The 15,711-nt window shown below is 34.6% G+C and overlaps 1 protein-coding gene across 1 annotated transcript in view; it reads right to left on the reverse strand.

The window, feature by feature from the left end:
- Positions 1-9,155: 9,155 nt before the first annotated feature.
- LOC114645820 (myosin-7) overlaps positions 9,156-15,711 on the reverse strand; it is a 51,750-nt gene continuing 45,194 nt past the window's right edge. The window contains exons 38-39 of the mRNA XM_028793685.2: positions 14,842-14,976; positions 9,156-9,285 (exon numbers count right to left, since the gene is read on the reverse strand). Of these exons, the coding sequence (XP_028649518.1) occupies positions 9,265-9,285; positions 14,842-14,976 (156 nt within the window). The 3' untranslated portion in view covers positions 9,156-9,264. The remainder of the gene's footprint in view (positions 9,286-14,841; positions 14,977-15,711) is intronic.

Genomic DNA, 15,711 nt, shown 5'->3' on the forward strand with positions numbered 1-15,711 from the left:
AATAGAAATGAATAATTATTGTCCATATATGCAAAAAGCACCTACTGCTGCTGTCATTGTTTGTCCACATGAAACAACTTGACTCCTAGCTGATCTAATTTGTTGATATTTGTAACACTTATTTTCAGTTTTCATTAAAATATCTGAAATACAGTGTGCTGTACAAAGTTTGAAATTTCAAAACCTCCCATTGAAAAGCATTGGCAAATTTGCAAACTCGTCCATCCTAAAACAAATAAACTTTCAGCACAACTTCAATTATAGATTAGTTTACTACTTCACAATTACCTGGAGAGAAGTTACTTCATCTTGTATGTACAGGTTAGTCAAATGCTGGGAGAAGCATGAACGTGCCCTCATTTCTGCTATACGAATTCACTTCTGCTGCTGTTTGAAGTAAGTTACCTATAAAAAGAAAAAAAACAGTAAAAAGTTACATATCGTGAAATGAATGTAAGAGAAAGGGAATTATGTAAACGTCACTCTGTTAGCATTAATATGTGTTCAGGATTTGTGTTACAGTAAAGAAAAATCTAGCCACCAAGGGGCAAACCATCGCAACTCAGTACAAGTCCACAGCCTTAATAAATAGAGAGGGTTAGTGTCAAGAAGGGCATTTGGCTGTAAAACCTTAACCAAAACCACTAAAGATGAAATAAGTGCAATCAGCTTCAGAAAAAGCTAAGGAAAGAGTTGGCAGATTAGATGAACAGGAAGAAGGTGGGAGTGCTGTGTGTACATTAAACTAGAAGGAAGGGGAATAAGGTTAGGGTAAAGGAGAAAACACTGTACTTTGTTGTGCAGTGGAGTGAATGAGCAGGGGAGTATTCATGTAGGAAGAGTAGTATCTAAAGAACTTAAGGATAGTCTTATCAGAGTGAACAGAAGGAGTGATAGGATAATAAGTGTCAAACTGGGCCTTGATGAGACTGTAGTCAATGTTATTTGTGCATATGATCATCAAATGGGCTGCAATGAAGAGGAGAAGGTGGCTTTCCGGTTACAAGTGGATAAATAGTTAGGGCAGGACTAGAGGGAGAAAAGGTAAGTAGGGACCTAAACAGTGTAGAGAGATGACAGAGAGGGTACACAGGGAGTAGAGAAGAGAAATGAGGGTAATAGATTTTGCCATTACGTGATTTGGTAGTAGTTAACACACTTTTGAAAAGAAAGTATATCAGCTTATGACTCACAATAGTGGAGGAACAGAAAGCCACACAGACATTCTAATGTGTTGATGATCTAATTTGAAATAAATAATATTGCAAGGCCCTAAATGGGGAAATTGTGAAGCACAGTATAAAGTGGGGTTGATGGATTGTGAGATAAGAGTCAGCAAGAGAATAAAGCCAGATTGAGAAGTGCCATGGGTGAAGTATGGAGACTTAAAGAAGAGGGGATTATAAACAGGTTATGTAAAAAAAATAAATAAATGAAGTGCAGTCTTTTGAGAGTTTAGCACAATAGTGTAGTAGTTGAAGAGGTGTTGGGCAGGACAACAGGATGGAGACCAGCTGTGGGACAAAGAGATGTGGTGGTGGAAAAGTGTGGTGCATTATATGATAAAGGCTAAGAAAGATGCAAAGAAGACACAATATCAGTCAGTTGGGGCGGGAGGGGTATCGATAGATAAATGTATACAGTAGGCAGACAAACAAGGCAAGGCACAGGCTTTAGAAGAAGTGTATGAAAAGCTGGAAGCATAAGAGGGAAACAGAATGCTTTTAAGAATAGCAAAGGCAAGGAAGAAATCAGGGAAAGATTTTAGTAAATAAAGCTGATGAAATATGAGTAAGGTGTGAGCTTAAATGAGCCTGACAGGTTCAAGAGATGATGGAACAGGTGTTCTGAAAAGCTGTTGAATACAAGGGTAGTAATTAGGGATGGGGTCCCAAATGAAGGACTGGTACCAAAAATAAGGAGGAAGGAAGTAAAGGAGGCACTGAAAAGAATGAAAAATGGAGTGGACTGATCTGTATGGAGAAGTTTAGTTACTCATATAGACCCCACAAAGAAGCTTTTTTTAATATGACTCACTATTACTGTAATAACTGACTCTTTAATAAAGTAATTAAATATTTAAAAATGCTCCAACTTTCATAAAAGTCCCTGCACCTGAATGTTACATCATGCATACATTTTCTAACTTGTTTCTCAAGTTGCTCCCAGCTAAAATTTATGGTCAAATGAGATTTCCCTAGTGAAATAATTTCTTGAATTGTCCTTTTATTGTTTTTTATGGTAATGTATTGTTTAACCATAATGTGAAACATACAAATAACATACTAAATATCTTAATTGTGCATATGAACTACTACATCTGTAAGATAAATTACACATGTGTGTTGTTATAGTGAATCTTTCACTGAGTGTATTGTGCAATTTTTAATGAAATTTAGAGATGTGTATGCTTTACTATTTTTAACAGATTCCACAGAACTGCAATGAATGTCTACTAATGTATAAAAATGTTTAGAAAAAATAGAATGAAAATTTCACTGTGTATCCTTCCTGTATACATACATTGCATGAAATATAAAATCTATTAGAATAACCCTGCGGTGGGCTGGCACACTGCACGGGGTTTGTTTCCTGCCTTGCGCCCTGTGTTGGCTGGGATTGGCTCCAGCAGACCCCCTTGACCCTGTGGTTAGGATATAGCGGGTTGGATAATGGATGGATGGATGGATATTAGAATAACCAACACAGCGGTCAGGTTCATTGCTGGATTATGTGCTGTACTACAGATTCCAGAATTTTTTACTTATTAAAGAGCAGGGATTCCTAGATATGTCTGATATTTTCCTTTGGTTAATATGTAAGCCATTGTATTGTCAGTTATAAAGATGTTTTAGAAATGTGTAAAGAAAAGTTTTTCAAGTGTCTATTCCCATATAATGCATCTGAAGGATCTGATAAATACAATGCTTAAAAAAGTTCCTTTATATTTGACTATCATTCTTTATAGAAACAGAACTGTGACATGACAACAAATGTATTTAAATTGACTGAAAAACTCAATTGTTCTTCATCTTTGTCAACACATGCCTGAATTGTTCTTCAGGAGGTCCTCAGAGCTCAATGGCACATTTCTTGTAGTATCACTGTAATCATATTTTCAATTTTGTGTCAGAAGTCTTGCACATCATGTAGCTTTGCACCATATATATGTTCTTTTACCATATCCTACAGCCAGAAATTAAAAAGGGTAAGATCTGGAAAATATACTCGCTGTTTCATATGCCCCCATCTGCCAGTAAAAGTTTGTCCTCTGCATAAGTCTCTGTTAATTGTGATGTTATCAAAAATGTGTTCCTACAGCCTCTTCTCCAGTCACTGCACACCAGACATTCACTTTGGGACTCTCTTGTTCATATACAACACGAGAATTCTCAGTACCCCAGAAGATATAATTGGGTTTGTTTTCATGTCGGTTTATGTAGTAGACTGCCTTGTCACTAAATGCTACTAACCAGTAAATGTCAGGTTCCAAATAATAATAGTAATAAATTCTAATAAGTGACAACATGTATTGAAGCACCCTGTAAGTGAAGTCTACACTTATGTTCTATTACTTTAATGCTGCACACCTATTGAATTTGATATTGATGCCTACATTTTTGGATATATGCTCACTTGCTGTTTGGTTTTTATATTAATTTCTCCCATTTGATGATGTTCATAGTTTCTGGGTGTTAGTTTTATTACATGAACCTATGCTTTAAAAATTTTACCACCCACTATTGCCCTTTGAAATTAATCCAACCACATGGTACTCATGAGGGCAGAAAAAGAGGTATTTGGGGCAGGAGATATTATGAGAGCACAGTGCACAAGGCAAGAATCAAAGCTGGATGGAACGTTGGTCCATCACAGGGGGCACTCATATGCATAATTACAAACATTAATCATTTTAACATTTTTGGGATATGAGGGAATACTGGAGTATATGGTTAAAAAGCATGTCAGCGTCACAATGATGAAGACATGACTGAGAAGCAAGGATGGTTTCTGGGGATGTAAGGCAGTATCAGTAATTGTGCCACCTATCCCCCCCCCCCCCCCCCCAGAAGTAAATTAATGCATATTTGAGAGATATATATAAATCATTCTTGTTTATATTGCTTCGGTACAAAGCTGTTAAGGTGCCAGTATGACATCAAATGCAAAAAGAAACTATATTAAGTTTAATACAAACAGTTTGCTTAAAATATGTTGGGCTTTTTCAAAAGTGTACATATAAACCATATCAAAATGATCAAACATCCATCCATCCATTTTCTGAGTTCATTTTATTCCATTAGTACATGGGTAACTGGAGGCTATCCTGTTAGCATCTGCCACAAGGCAGGAGCTAATCATTGACAGGACATTAGTACCCCATTGGGCATATTTACTTACCCACACAAACTGGGCAAATTAAAATTGTCTGATTGGTCTCCATTATTTACCTACCTAGCCACACTGAGGTAGTTAGGAATTGCCACTTAGCCTAACACATGCTTCTTTCAGATGAAACTAGTATCTGCAGAGAGGGAAGAAACACCTTCATACTTCATACTTACGTTGTACATACCACATGCCAGGGATTGAACCCACTGGTCCTAGTAGCTTTGTGGCAGCAGCAAAAAAATGAATGCAAAGCTTAATTATATTGAAAAGAAAATGATTTCATTGTATCCTCCTAGGGTGGAGCATAAACCTACTGTAGTATAGAGTGTCAGCCCAAATCTGATATAATATGATATGATATAATATGATGTTTCAGCTTGGCCTTCCCATCAGCAATGACAGCATTCACCATATTGCCATTCCCAGCTGTTCCAGAGCCCGCCTCATAGCCTGACAAATGTTACAGTGACCTATCTTTACCTGACATTTGTTCTGAGGCTGAACTTCACATATGGACATTTTGTTTTTCACAGGCTGTAACTCTACTCCCCATTGTCTGATGCCATTTTGCTATTTTTAGAGATGTTTTATGTGTTTCTTGATTGAAAGAACAAATGGACATTACTGTGGTTTTTCAATATCATTGCAAGTATAGTATCATCTCCAACATTAATTCTCCAGCCAAATTCGATACATAAAAAAAATCTATTTTTATAGCTCCAAATATCAGCACGGTCAATGAGGTTTTTATTTCCTTCTTATATGCATATACTAAATTAATTATTTTCTTTTTTAAATGATTGAAAAATGTTGCAAAGCTACTGAAAATGGCTGCTGTTATTTAATTAAGTATTTGAGAAACAACTTTGGCATGCTTCTCGATTTCCTATAGCTCATGTGCCCTGAATATGTGCAAAATTTGTCTGCTGGAATTAGGCATAGCTGTTATGTCAGCTAAATGAAGATAAATCAAAACACCAAAAATAATACACACAAAACCACTAAAAAAAAGGATGTGAGATGTGTGGTTCACATAATTCTGTTGTTTTAGTGCTAGTTGGGTAATTAGAGAATTCCAGGGTGGAGTAAAATGGTTAAAAATCTTAACATCTCCTTCCTTTCACTTCTTTGACAAAAATAAGACAACTCAGTTTAGAATAGAACTTTCCATTTGCTAAGCTTTTAAAATCTAATTAAATTTAATATAAGCGATGACTTAAAATATTTGAACCCAAAATAGTTAGGGAACAGATTTGTCTATTTAGTTGTCACTTTTATTAGAAATAACTTACAAATGATAATATTAGACAGAAACTGAAACTTAGTGATTGGGGCGATGAACTTCAACTCACAAAGCTGGTAGCTCACAATGCTTACAATTGTTGTATGAACTTGAGAGAGTCTATGAAATCAGCTGTGCTTTAGTTATAAACATGACTAGGAAATGCTCAGACCTCAGGTTCTGGAAGAAAGGTGGCTCATGCTCTTATGAAACACAGCACCCCAGGTAATTCTGGAGAGGGTGCTGCCATCACTGTCATGCCCCCACAGTGTATAAGACTGTCTTTTGCGCTCTGAGTGTATGACTCGGATTTGTGATAAAATCATCAGTCAGCCTGTGTAATGTGCTTCCCCCTCAGCAAGTTTTGCCACAGTTCTTTTCTGCATGACCACGCCAATGTTGTTTTCTTGTCTGTCATACCACTTCTTGCCATGAGAAGGACCCAAGCCCAAATATTGGGCTGAGTTAGCCCGCACCTCCAATTTGTGGGATTTGTAGGACTTCCTTTTCTGCATGGAGTATACGACTTGTGTTTGTGATAAAAACGTTCAGATCTACTTCACTGTCAGCAGATGTCTGTATATTTCTTGCCTGTCAGCCATATATGTGTGTTACTGTTTTTTCCTGTCAGACACTGCATGCCCAGATATGTGGCCATGGTAGCCTGCAACTCCAATTCGTGGGTTGTGTTACAAGTATCATGTCATAAGCTCTTGATTAAGGTCAAGGTTCAAGGCCCAGTGCTTTACGAAATTTTGCGAGGGATGGACAACCCTAACCATTTTATACATATAGATATTTAACGCATAAGTATAATGTACCTAGACCTTAGGCAAAGGAATCTAGAAAATAATGACAATAAACATTATGATTCTAAAATATTTTAAATAGCTGAGAGGCAGGTTGGAGAGACTTGCTCATGGATGCCCAGTCAGACAGTGGTTTAGATCTCTCACGTAATATCATAAAACCAAAAAGCTGGTGAAAGACTTAAAGAAGAAGGAGGCAGACCACACACCTCAGACAAGAACATTATTTTCTTGCTAAGAGTGGCATGTATTTTATGAAGTTACTGTTATTTAAGCTTTAGATTAATTTACTCCTCAAACTCTCATCATTAATAGTTGACAACATCTTTAAATTAATTCAATACTCAATCATGCCAGTGACACAGGGAGGCCTGAGAATGTCATATATCATTCAAAGATGGTTTCAAAAAATTCAGCAGGAGGCACACTATAGAACATTGAGTCAGAGATCTTGTCAAACTTAGTAACTACATTTGCTGGATCTCAATGCCTTGAGTATATCAAATTATATGAGTAGGAATTGCAGGGGATGGTAGATTAAACCACTGCCTCCTGACTTTATAGTACATTTTCAAACTCTCCAAGTATCACAAGCTCACAGCATTTTGACAGCCAAATAACATGCTACCTGTGTACATCAGTGGCTGTATGAAAGTTTTCTAAGTATGACAAGGTCAGCCAGCCTTGGCATGTCTTTGTCCTTTTTTTTCCTCTTTCTATCATGGTATGAAATCAAAATACATTGAACAGACAAAGCCCTGTTCTGTTTGCACATGCTAAAACACCTGCTTTACTTTTTACTTGCAGCTGCATTGTATGTAACATAATTCTGTGTTCATTAATTGTCAACTATCTAAAGCATAAGAGCTACACCTAATAATTAAGATAAAATAAAAACTGTTTGATTTTACCAGGGTAAGTCGCAGACTGTTGTGACTGCTTTCCTGGGGATGTCAAATTACATGACTTGCAGTCAAATGAGGGTGCAGTGACTGCCCACAACTTACTTAAACTGTGCAAATTAAGACTATCACTGAAAATTGCTAGAAAAATTGTATAGTGTAATGGGTCTTTAACAAAGATGGGGTTACAGAGCAGTGATATAAACTTTGTCATGTGAAGTAACTCCCATATACTGTGAAAGAGGAATATTAACTGTGTGCTTGAGGTTGTAAACAGAATTGATGCAGCAGCAAATGTAAGACTAAGCACCTCAGTCAGCTTCAGAAGACTTTCACTGGTTAAAGAAAAGTGTAGACTGATTTATTTTCTAAAGCAGTGGATAGGATAAACATTTAGATTCAAAGTATTACAATTATATTAAATAAGTCAGAAATTCATTGTGTTTGGGTTTACATTAAATAAAGTGATGGATAATACAAGAATGAGAAAAACAAATTGAATACCAAAAATTAAAAGATATTAAAATTACTTATTTATGTTGTTTCATATGATAATAATTTGATGTCATGAAAACTCCTGAGGCATGTTTTGCTCAAATTATCTCAGGCGACAACCCCTCTTTAGCTTTATGTATAGTGTATTAGTATGTTAAACACATACAGATGTTTAAGTATATAATCTGCTTTCAAATTTGTTTGCATGTATACACATACTCCATCAATACAATGTTGTACAATATATACAGTATTTACAGTACAGAATATACTTTACATAAACATATGTGCTTTCGTGTCTGACATGTGGTGGTGCGGTACTGCAGTGGTAGTACTGCTGCCTTACAGTAAGGAGACCAAAGTTGGAGTCTGAGGTCCTTCCTGCAAGGGGTTTGCATGTTCTCTCCATGTCTGTGTGGGTTTCTTCTAGGTGCTATGGTTTCCTCTCATTGTCCAAAGACATGCAGGTTAGGTGAACTGGCAACACTAAATTGGTCATGGTGTGTGGATATGTGTGTGTGTTTATTTTCCCTGCGATGGTCTGGCGCCTTGTTCAAGGTTTGTTCCAGCCTGACTCCCTGTGCTAGCTGGGATAGGCTAAAGCACACCCCCATGACCTGGAGTGGATTAAGGCAAAAACTTGATATATCTATCATGCTTTTTTAATGGTGACATCATATGTTGTTCCTGGGTGTAGGCTACCAAGACTATTTACCAAGTAAACACATTTGAGGAAGGAATAATTTCAAAGTCCATAGAGTAAAATGTTCACAAGATTACATGTAGAGTTGGTCTTTTTATATGTTAAAAGCAAAACCTTCAGTGAAAATTATAGTAAAAACAAAAAGAGTAATGATTTGTTATTGAAGGGGAAGAATTTCACAAAACGGCTTTAACAAAGCTTCAGAAGGCTTACCATAAGGAAGGTGACACAATTTTTGGAAACCATAGATTTATAATGAGTTTATATAAGATGAGCTGAATAGATATGACTATTATCTTCAGAGTTTAAATATATATTGCTGTTATTATGATGTTTCACAGCTGGTTATCATTTGCAATTGAACCATTTTTTAATTTCTTCTCTCATACCATTAAAAATCTTGAATGAAATTTCATAGCATGTGTTTTTCCTGTCATTCTTTAGTATTAACATTACTTGATCTTAACACTACCTACTTTATGTAATGCTGTACTGTATTGAGGTTGATGGTATTTTTTATGACAGAAAAATTAATGCACAGAATTAACCAAATATAACTCAACAAAGGAGCATTGATTTTGAAATACTTTATTCTACTGAGTATACAGGAAAGGGGAAAGACAGAGCATAGAAGGACAACTAAACCACACAAGACTGCTCAGAAAGGTCCTTGTAAGAGCTTCACTCTTCATCCAGCCCTTTCTGTAAGGAAAAGAAAGAATAGTGGTAAGAAGGAAATGGAAGCTTAGCAGTTATGAAGTTTAGAGTTTATTAGTGTATAGCAGTGCCATAGCCCTGGAAGAGGTGAAAGTAGGTTCATTAATACATATAGTACAGTCACACAAACCACAAACAGATGTATGAAAATTATTATGGGGACTAAAAAGAAATAATAAGGAAGACTGCAGATTTTTCAAACAAAAAAGTACAATAGAGGGAACAAAGAGATACAAAGAACAAAATGAACACTAAATGGTATTGCAACAAATCAAAAAGAATATATTGTGTGTAGCATGTCAAGCACAGCATCCAGTATAAGGATGAGGCAAAATGTTTAAAAGACAGCTAAGGGTAATGCCTTGTGACACTATGCTATCTGGAACTTTCAGTAAGAAACTTACCAAAATGTTTACAAGGAAATTATTTCAGATTTAGTAAGGAGTGTGTACTGCAATTGTGTAACTCAACTGGGCCATGTGTCTGGTGACATGAATATTCAAAAGATCAACATATAATGCACTATATGAGTAAAACCAGTAAATGTTATTCTAAAATTTAAAATGTTTTATAAAACAGAATGAGGAAACAGAAAAGTTGGCCAGGTTCCAATATGACAAATATATTTGTGGAAAATTAATTTTTTTCAGGGATGTTGACATAATTGTAGTTTCCATTTAATCCAATTATTAACTCTATAACTTGCATAGAATGTATGCATAACTATAAAAATTGAATACAACTTGCTCTAGGACACATAGAAAGGCCTGAATCTTAGACTTACTGTATTTGAAATGTGTAAAACTACAAGGTGAAGAAATAATGTTGATGCCAATTCTTACTTTACTCTGAAAATTAGTTCAGTGATAAGAATATGGTGTTACACCTGGTACCCAATTTAGAAAGCACTTTATCCAATTGTTTTTCACACAGATAATTGTAGATCCAGTATTGTGCTGAAGCCTTAGATAGCGCTGCTACTTTGCAGTAAGGACATGCGGGTTCGTTTCTCAGATACTCCCGGAGTGGAGAGCACTTTCAGTAGTGAGAAAAAAGCTATATAAATGTAAAGAATTATTATTATTATTATTTGAGTATCAGATTAATGGAAAATGGGGTGGATAGGATCCAAGTTCATTTTTTATATTTTTATAGAACCTGATCTATGTCTGTTGTTGATTGTTTAAACTTTTAAAAGTAACAATAAGAAATTCAGGTATGCAATATCCCCCTTTCTTAACAGTCTAATAAAATTGTTCATTTAAGACATTAACAAACAAAGGATAAACAGTCTTCTTTCCAGTTGGTACCTTAACCACATGGTATTGTCCTTCACAGACAAACACACTGACAACAGAAAAAAGTCACATCAGCAGTCTAGATAAAAGAGCTCCTTCATCTTGGACTTGATTCAGCAGTAAGTTGTACACCATACTCTGCATTTTAGACATAATTTCAGTGGCTAGGCAAGGATGCATTCACCACATGGTATGGTCAACTGCTTCTCAAATTTTTAAATAAATAAATAAATACTATAAATTATTATTAAGCATGTCTCCCACTTTTTTGAAAGCGCTGTCATTTGCCCCAACATAGGAGACAGGTGAAATGCTGTTTTTAAGGGAAATAAAGACTAATTCACTAACTCACTACCCTTGACTCCTGGGAAATAATGACACAATCCTCAGAAAACTAAAAATGGCAAGTAGGGATGCCATTCCCCATCCTTTCCATACATCTCTATGGAAGAAGCATCTCATATGTGCAAAGTGAAGCTAATTTTTCAAATTATATCAAGGTATGTAGTTTAATATAAGATACTGTCTTTAATGTAAAGTCCTTGTAATACTCAAGACTGAAACCTATAAACATAAAACGTTATAGTTAAAGTAAAACAACCTTTTGTGAAATAACTTTACATTTGAATAATTTAAGAGCCAGACTGAATTGCTTGATTAATTAAATTTTACTCTAAGTGCTTAAGTATGGATTTTTATTAGAAATTCATTCTAGACTTTGAGGAATAAAAAGGATATTGATTAATTGTGGTGGGAATTGTCAAGATCCCCATAATATGACATTATCCTAATACTATAGATCAACCTATAATAATAAGATGTTATACACTTTATTAAGTATTGTGATTCAGTTGTGAGATATATTGTAATCTAGTCTTTTTTTTAATAAAAGCTGAAAACCCCTCTTAGGAAAAAATGTCAGTGTGTTACACCTAGTTCCGTTAAACCCTTGATGCATCTATCCTATTTATTTTGTATTAATAGCGTAACTGCATTTCAACTATCCCAGCATTCTCCATGTAAGGTCTGGAATATTCAGTTACAGTACAGCACAAAACACACTGACACATAATCTGATCTGGCCGAGTCCTTAAGAAAAGAGCTCCTATGTCTATTTTAGGGCTGTCAACCAACAGCTGACATTGGAATATTTAATATTTTAAAATTTTTTCAATGTATACAGATGTTCATTGGGTTTGCATAAATTATGTAGTAATGAATTATATGCTGACTGTTAACATGCTGCTTTGCATTAAATTGTTAAACTTTGAATATAAAAGCAAAATATGTCGAACATTACTCTGTTCTCAAATAATGATAAATATTCCATATTAATTAACCATGAAAAAAATCCAATGATACTTTAAATCACATTTTTCATTTTAACAACTTTATAATTCTCTTTTACTTGCATATCTTTATTGTGGCTCTTGTTGCTATGAACATTGCCCAATCAGGATGGAAGCAAACCGAGGGATCTTGTAAACAGTGCAGGTGAATATGAGGTTGACTCAGGTTTCTTGATTCTTCACTTTCTCTGTGATTAAATTAGTTTGAGAATTCTCAATTCAGTATAGGCATTTAAGCTCTCTTTTTAGTTTTAGTTGAAACAACAATTCTAGTGTGTGGAATGAAGAGCAATTGGGGTAAGAATCTGTGCACCATTATTAAAATTTTGAGATCACAATCTGTTGAAATGTATCTTTGTATACATGTGCTACTTGAATGCATTCCTTTTTCATTCAAACAAATGACATAACTTCCCATACTCGTAAAATAATTGTACACTGTACACTCTGTTACAGACTATTCCTTATCTTCACCTACAATATGGTGACAAATCAGATGAAAAGCAGGTAAGACAGAACTGTTTTGTATACTTTAGAGATCTCACTGTAAGTATAATACTGAACACAGGAATATAAATAATAATGCAGAAAATGTTGATATCCAAGACACTAGAGATCAAAATGACACTGGAATGCCAATGTATTCATCCTCCATCACTTAGGAAATGAGTTGACTGAGAGCCAAATATCACTGACTGATGATAGTAGGTTATAACTAATCTGTACAGTATGGATTAAAAAAAAGAAATGTAACATTTCTATGCCTGCAGAAATTTGACTGTACATGTGGTAATATAACAACTACTACAACATACAGTATAATTAATACACTGCAAAGAAACAGGTTGATGACTAAGCTTATGAATCCCAGCCTTAAACAGGAACCACATGCATTCATTTTAGGGTGCTGGTCCTGCTCTTTTTAAAGTATCTGCTTGATCAGGAAAGCAGGGTGTCCTGACATTAGCAGGGAGATACCTCAACTATAATGCTTCATATTTTTAGAACTTCTGATTGCATACAGTATTAGCTATTTGATTCAACTTAGTTTGTATAGCACTTTTCACTGATTATATTGTCTGGGTGCTTTCATGGGTTTTCAGCTATTAAACAATTACAGGAATAATTAAACTTCCTATAATCACTTGAATATGTTAATAAACAAATTATGTTTAGTGATTCAACTGAATTAAATGGTATATTACACAGAAAAGAAACATTCTTTCTTGAGCTAATGAATCTGAAGAATTGAGAGGATCTATCCCTGTAAACAGTATCAATGAGAGTTGTACACATTGTGCATATTTTTGTGATTTTTGAAATTGAAATAAAGCTAATATTATTCAGGCTATTTTTGAGGGTGAAAAAAATAGACATGACCAGAAAACAACAACGTATCTGAAGACTGGACAACACTGAAACTATGGCAGCTTTACTGAGAAAAGGGAGACAAGTGATTTCTGATTTTTTATTTTTGTAATCTTGAATCTGTGCTTCTGTATGTACATGTGTATAATAAGCTATTGTCTGAAATTAAGTTACTTCTTATTAATCTGTGCCACTACAAATTTAAATACGTTCATGCTCAATCAGTTGATGCATATGCTCAATACAACGTAAATGTACTGTATAAATTTGATATTTGGTGCTATGTAGCACTGATTACACAATCACATTTAAGTAAAATCCATACAGAAAAAATGGTTGAAATGGAAATGGAAATGGAAATGGCTGAAATGGATGAAAACATATTTTTAAATAGAATATGGTTAGTTTTAATATTTTCACACTATTTAAAATGGACAGTACTTCAAATGAGTACCCTAAGAACAAAAATTTAGGAAAATGTTTTATCATACAGGATATTAACCTACTAACATACAGTATATGAACTATAGTCAACACATTTTCCAATAGACACAAATTAAACCTTCAGTGACATATTATTTAATATGCAGTTTTACTCAACATTGAAGCAAGTACTGTATCTCTTTTTTGTCATACATGTACAATTTAAACAAAGATTGCTGCAATGATTGTGTGTAAAACAGTACACAGACACACACACACACATACTGTATATATATATATATATATATATATATATATATATATATATATATATATATATATATATATATATATATATATATGATTGAAATAGTTTACTGTCAAATAATGCAATGAGTGTGTACGCCTGATGAGCCCAGAATTAGGGCGAAACACGTGTCGCGTACTCTTTGCATTATTTGACAGTAAACTATTTCAACCATTCTATGATCTGCTTCTCGCAACTGTAGGAGGGCACCGTGGCAGATGTTAGCCGACTTGCTGACCAACCACAAGCGTTACCTGGTAGGTAACCACCCATACAATCAGATTGTGACACAGACTACGAATGCAATGAATATATATATACAGTATATATATACAGAGATGCATACACATATGTTTTTCTATATGGCACATACATATGTTGTATATATTGTGTAATTTCATGTATGTAGTATTCACTAGCATTGTTATGGTTTAAAAGAAAACTCAGACTACATTAACAAGTGTTGCACTGAAAAGATTATCCATAAGACAGTTTTTAATCATCATAACCTTAACTCAGATACTGTACAGTATGAAAGAAAACAGATCACACCTGCTAATGGAATTTCAAGAAAAATTTAATTTATGAATTAAAACATTGTTATATTGTACCTCTCCAAACCACAGCCATATCATTGTAAAAAAAATAAATAAATAAATTAACAAAATAAAAATCTAGGTTCTCACAGGTATTTTATTTTTTGAAAGCAGGTGCATCCTGCAAGAAATGTGACACATGAACTTTACAGCTTGATCACATCCTGCTTTAATGACTCTTTAAGCTAAACGAGACTGACCTTTGCTCCAATGTCTCGGCTTTTGGCTCGCAATTTGTTGACCTGTGACTCTGCAATGTCAGCTCTCTCTTCAGCCTCATCCAGTTCGTGCTGCAGCTTTCTGAACTTAGCCAGGTTTGCATTGGCTTGCTCCTCCTGAAAGAAAAAAGTACAGTATTGAGCAGGTATTTGAAACAGAAAGTAATTCCAATTTTTGACACATGCCATGTCAATTCTACCATAATACAACTGCTTTTGAAATTATTATATTTTGTAATCAGTCTTCGATAATATTTGCTAAAAACACTAGTTCTGCATTTTTGTTGGTGTGGTGAAGGATAATGATTAGCCCACACAGTTCAGGATGTTAGCAGTTTCAGAAATGCATAAGAAAAAGAAGAAAGATGCCTTTTTTAAATTTTCTTCTATTGTTTTCATCAAATTTTTAACTTCCGCAATGTCAGTTTTTAAACACCGATTGCCTACGTAGTGAGGAGCTAAGTACTAGTGAAGGAAGAAAAGGTGCCCAAGTCTGTGCATGTAGCTGTGAATTTACCAGTATATAGAGGAAAAAAAGCAGCGCAGTTGTTAGAGTATTTAATTAATAGCAGTTTAATGGTAACAAGTATACAGGTCATTTCTAGAAAGATCTTTGTTTTTTATTTAGCAAACCAAAATAAAAAAAAAAAACATTGTAAGAAAGTAGAAATACATGCTGGGATTTATAGTCAAGGAAAATATTGGGTAAAATATCAGGGAAAAGGTAATGCAACATATGATTTGCAGGTCAAGGAAAAAGCACAAATAAACATATGTGTACATTATAGATTATCAACAAAGCTGACAATACACAAAAGAAGGTTATCAAAATATCTGGAATTTTGGAAGTTG

Source organism: Erpetoichthys calabaricus, chromosome 2 (genome assembly GCF_900747795.2).
Source record: "Erpetoichthys calabaricus chromosome 2, fErpCal1.3, whole genome shotgun sequence".
Taxonomy (NCBI): domain Eukaryota; kingdom Metazoa; phylum Chordata; class Cladistia; order Polypteriformes; family Polypteridae; genus Erpetoichthys; species Erpetoichthys calabaricus.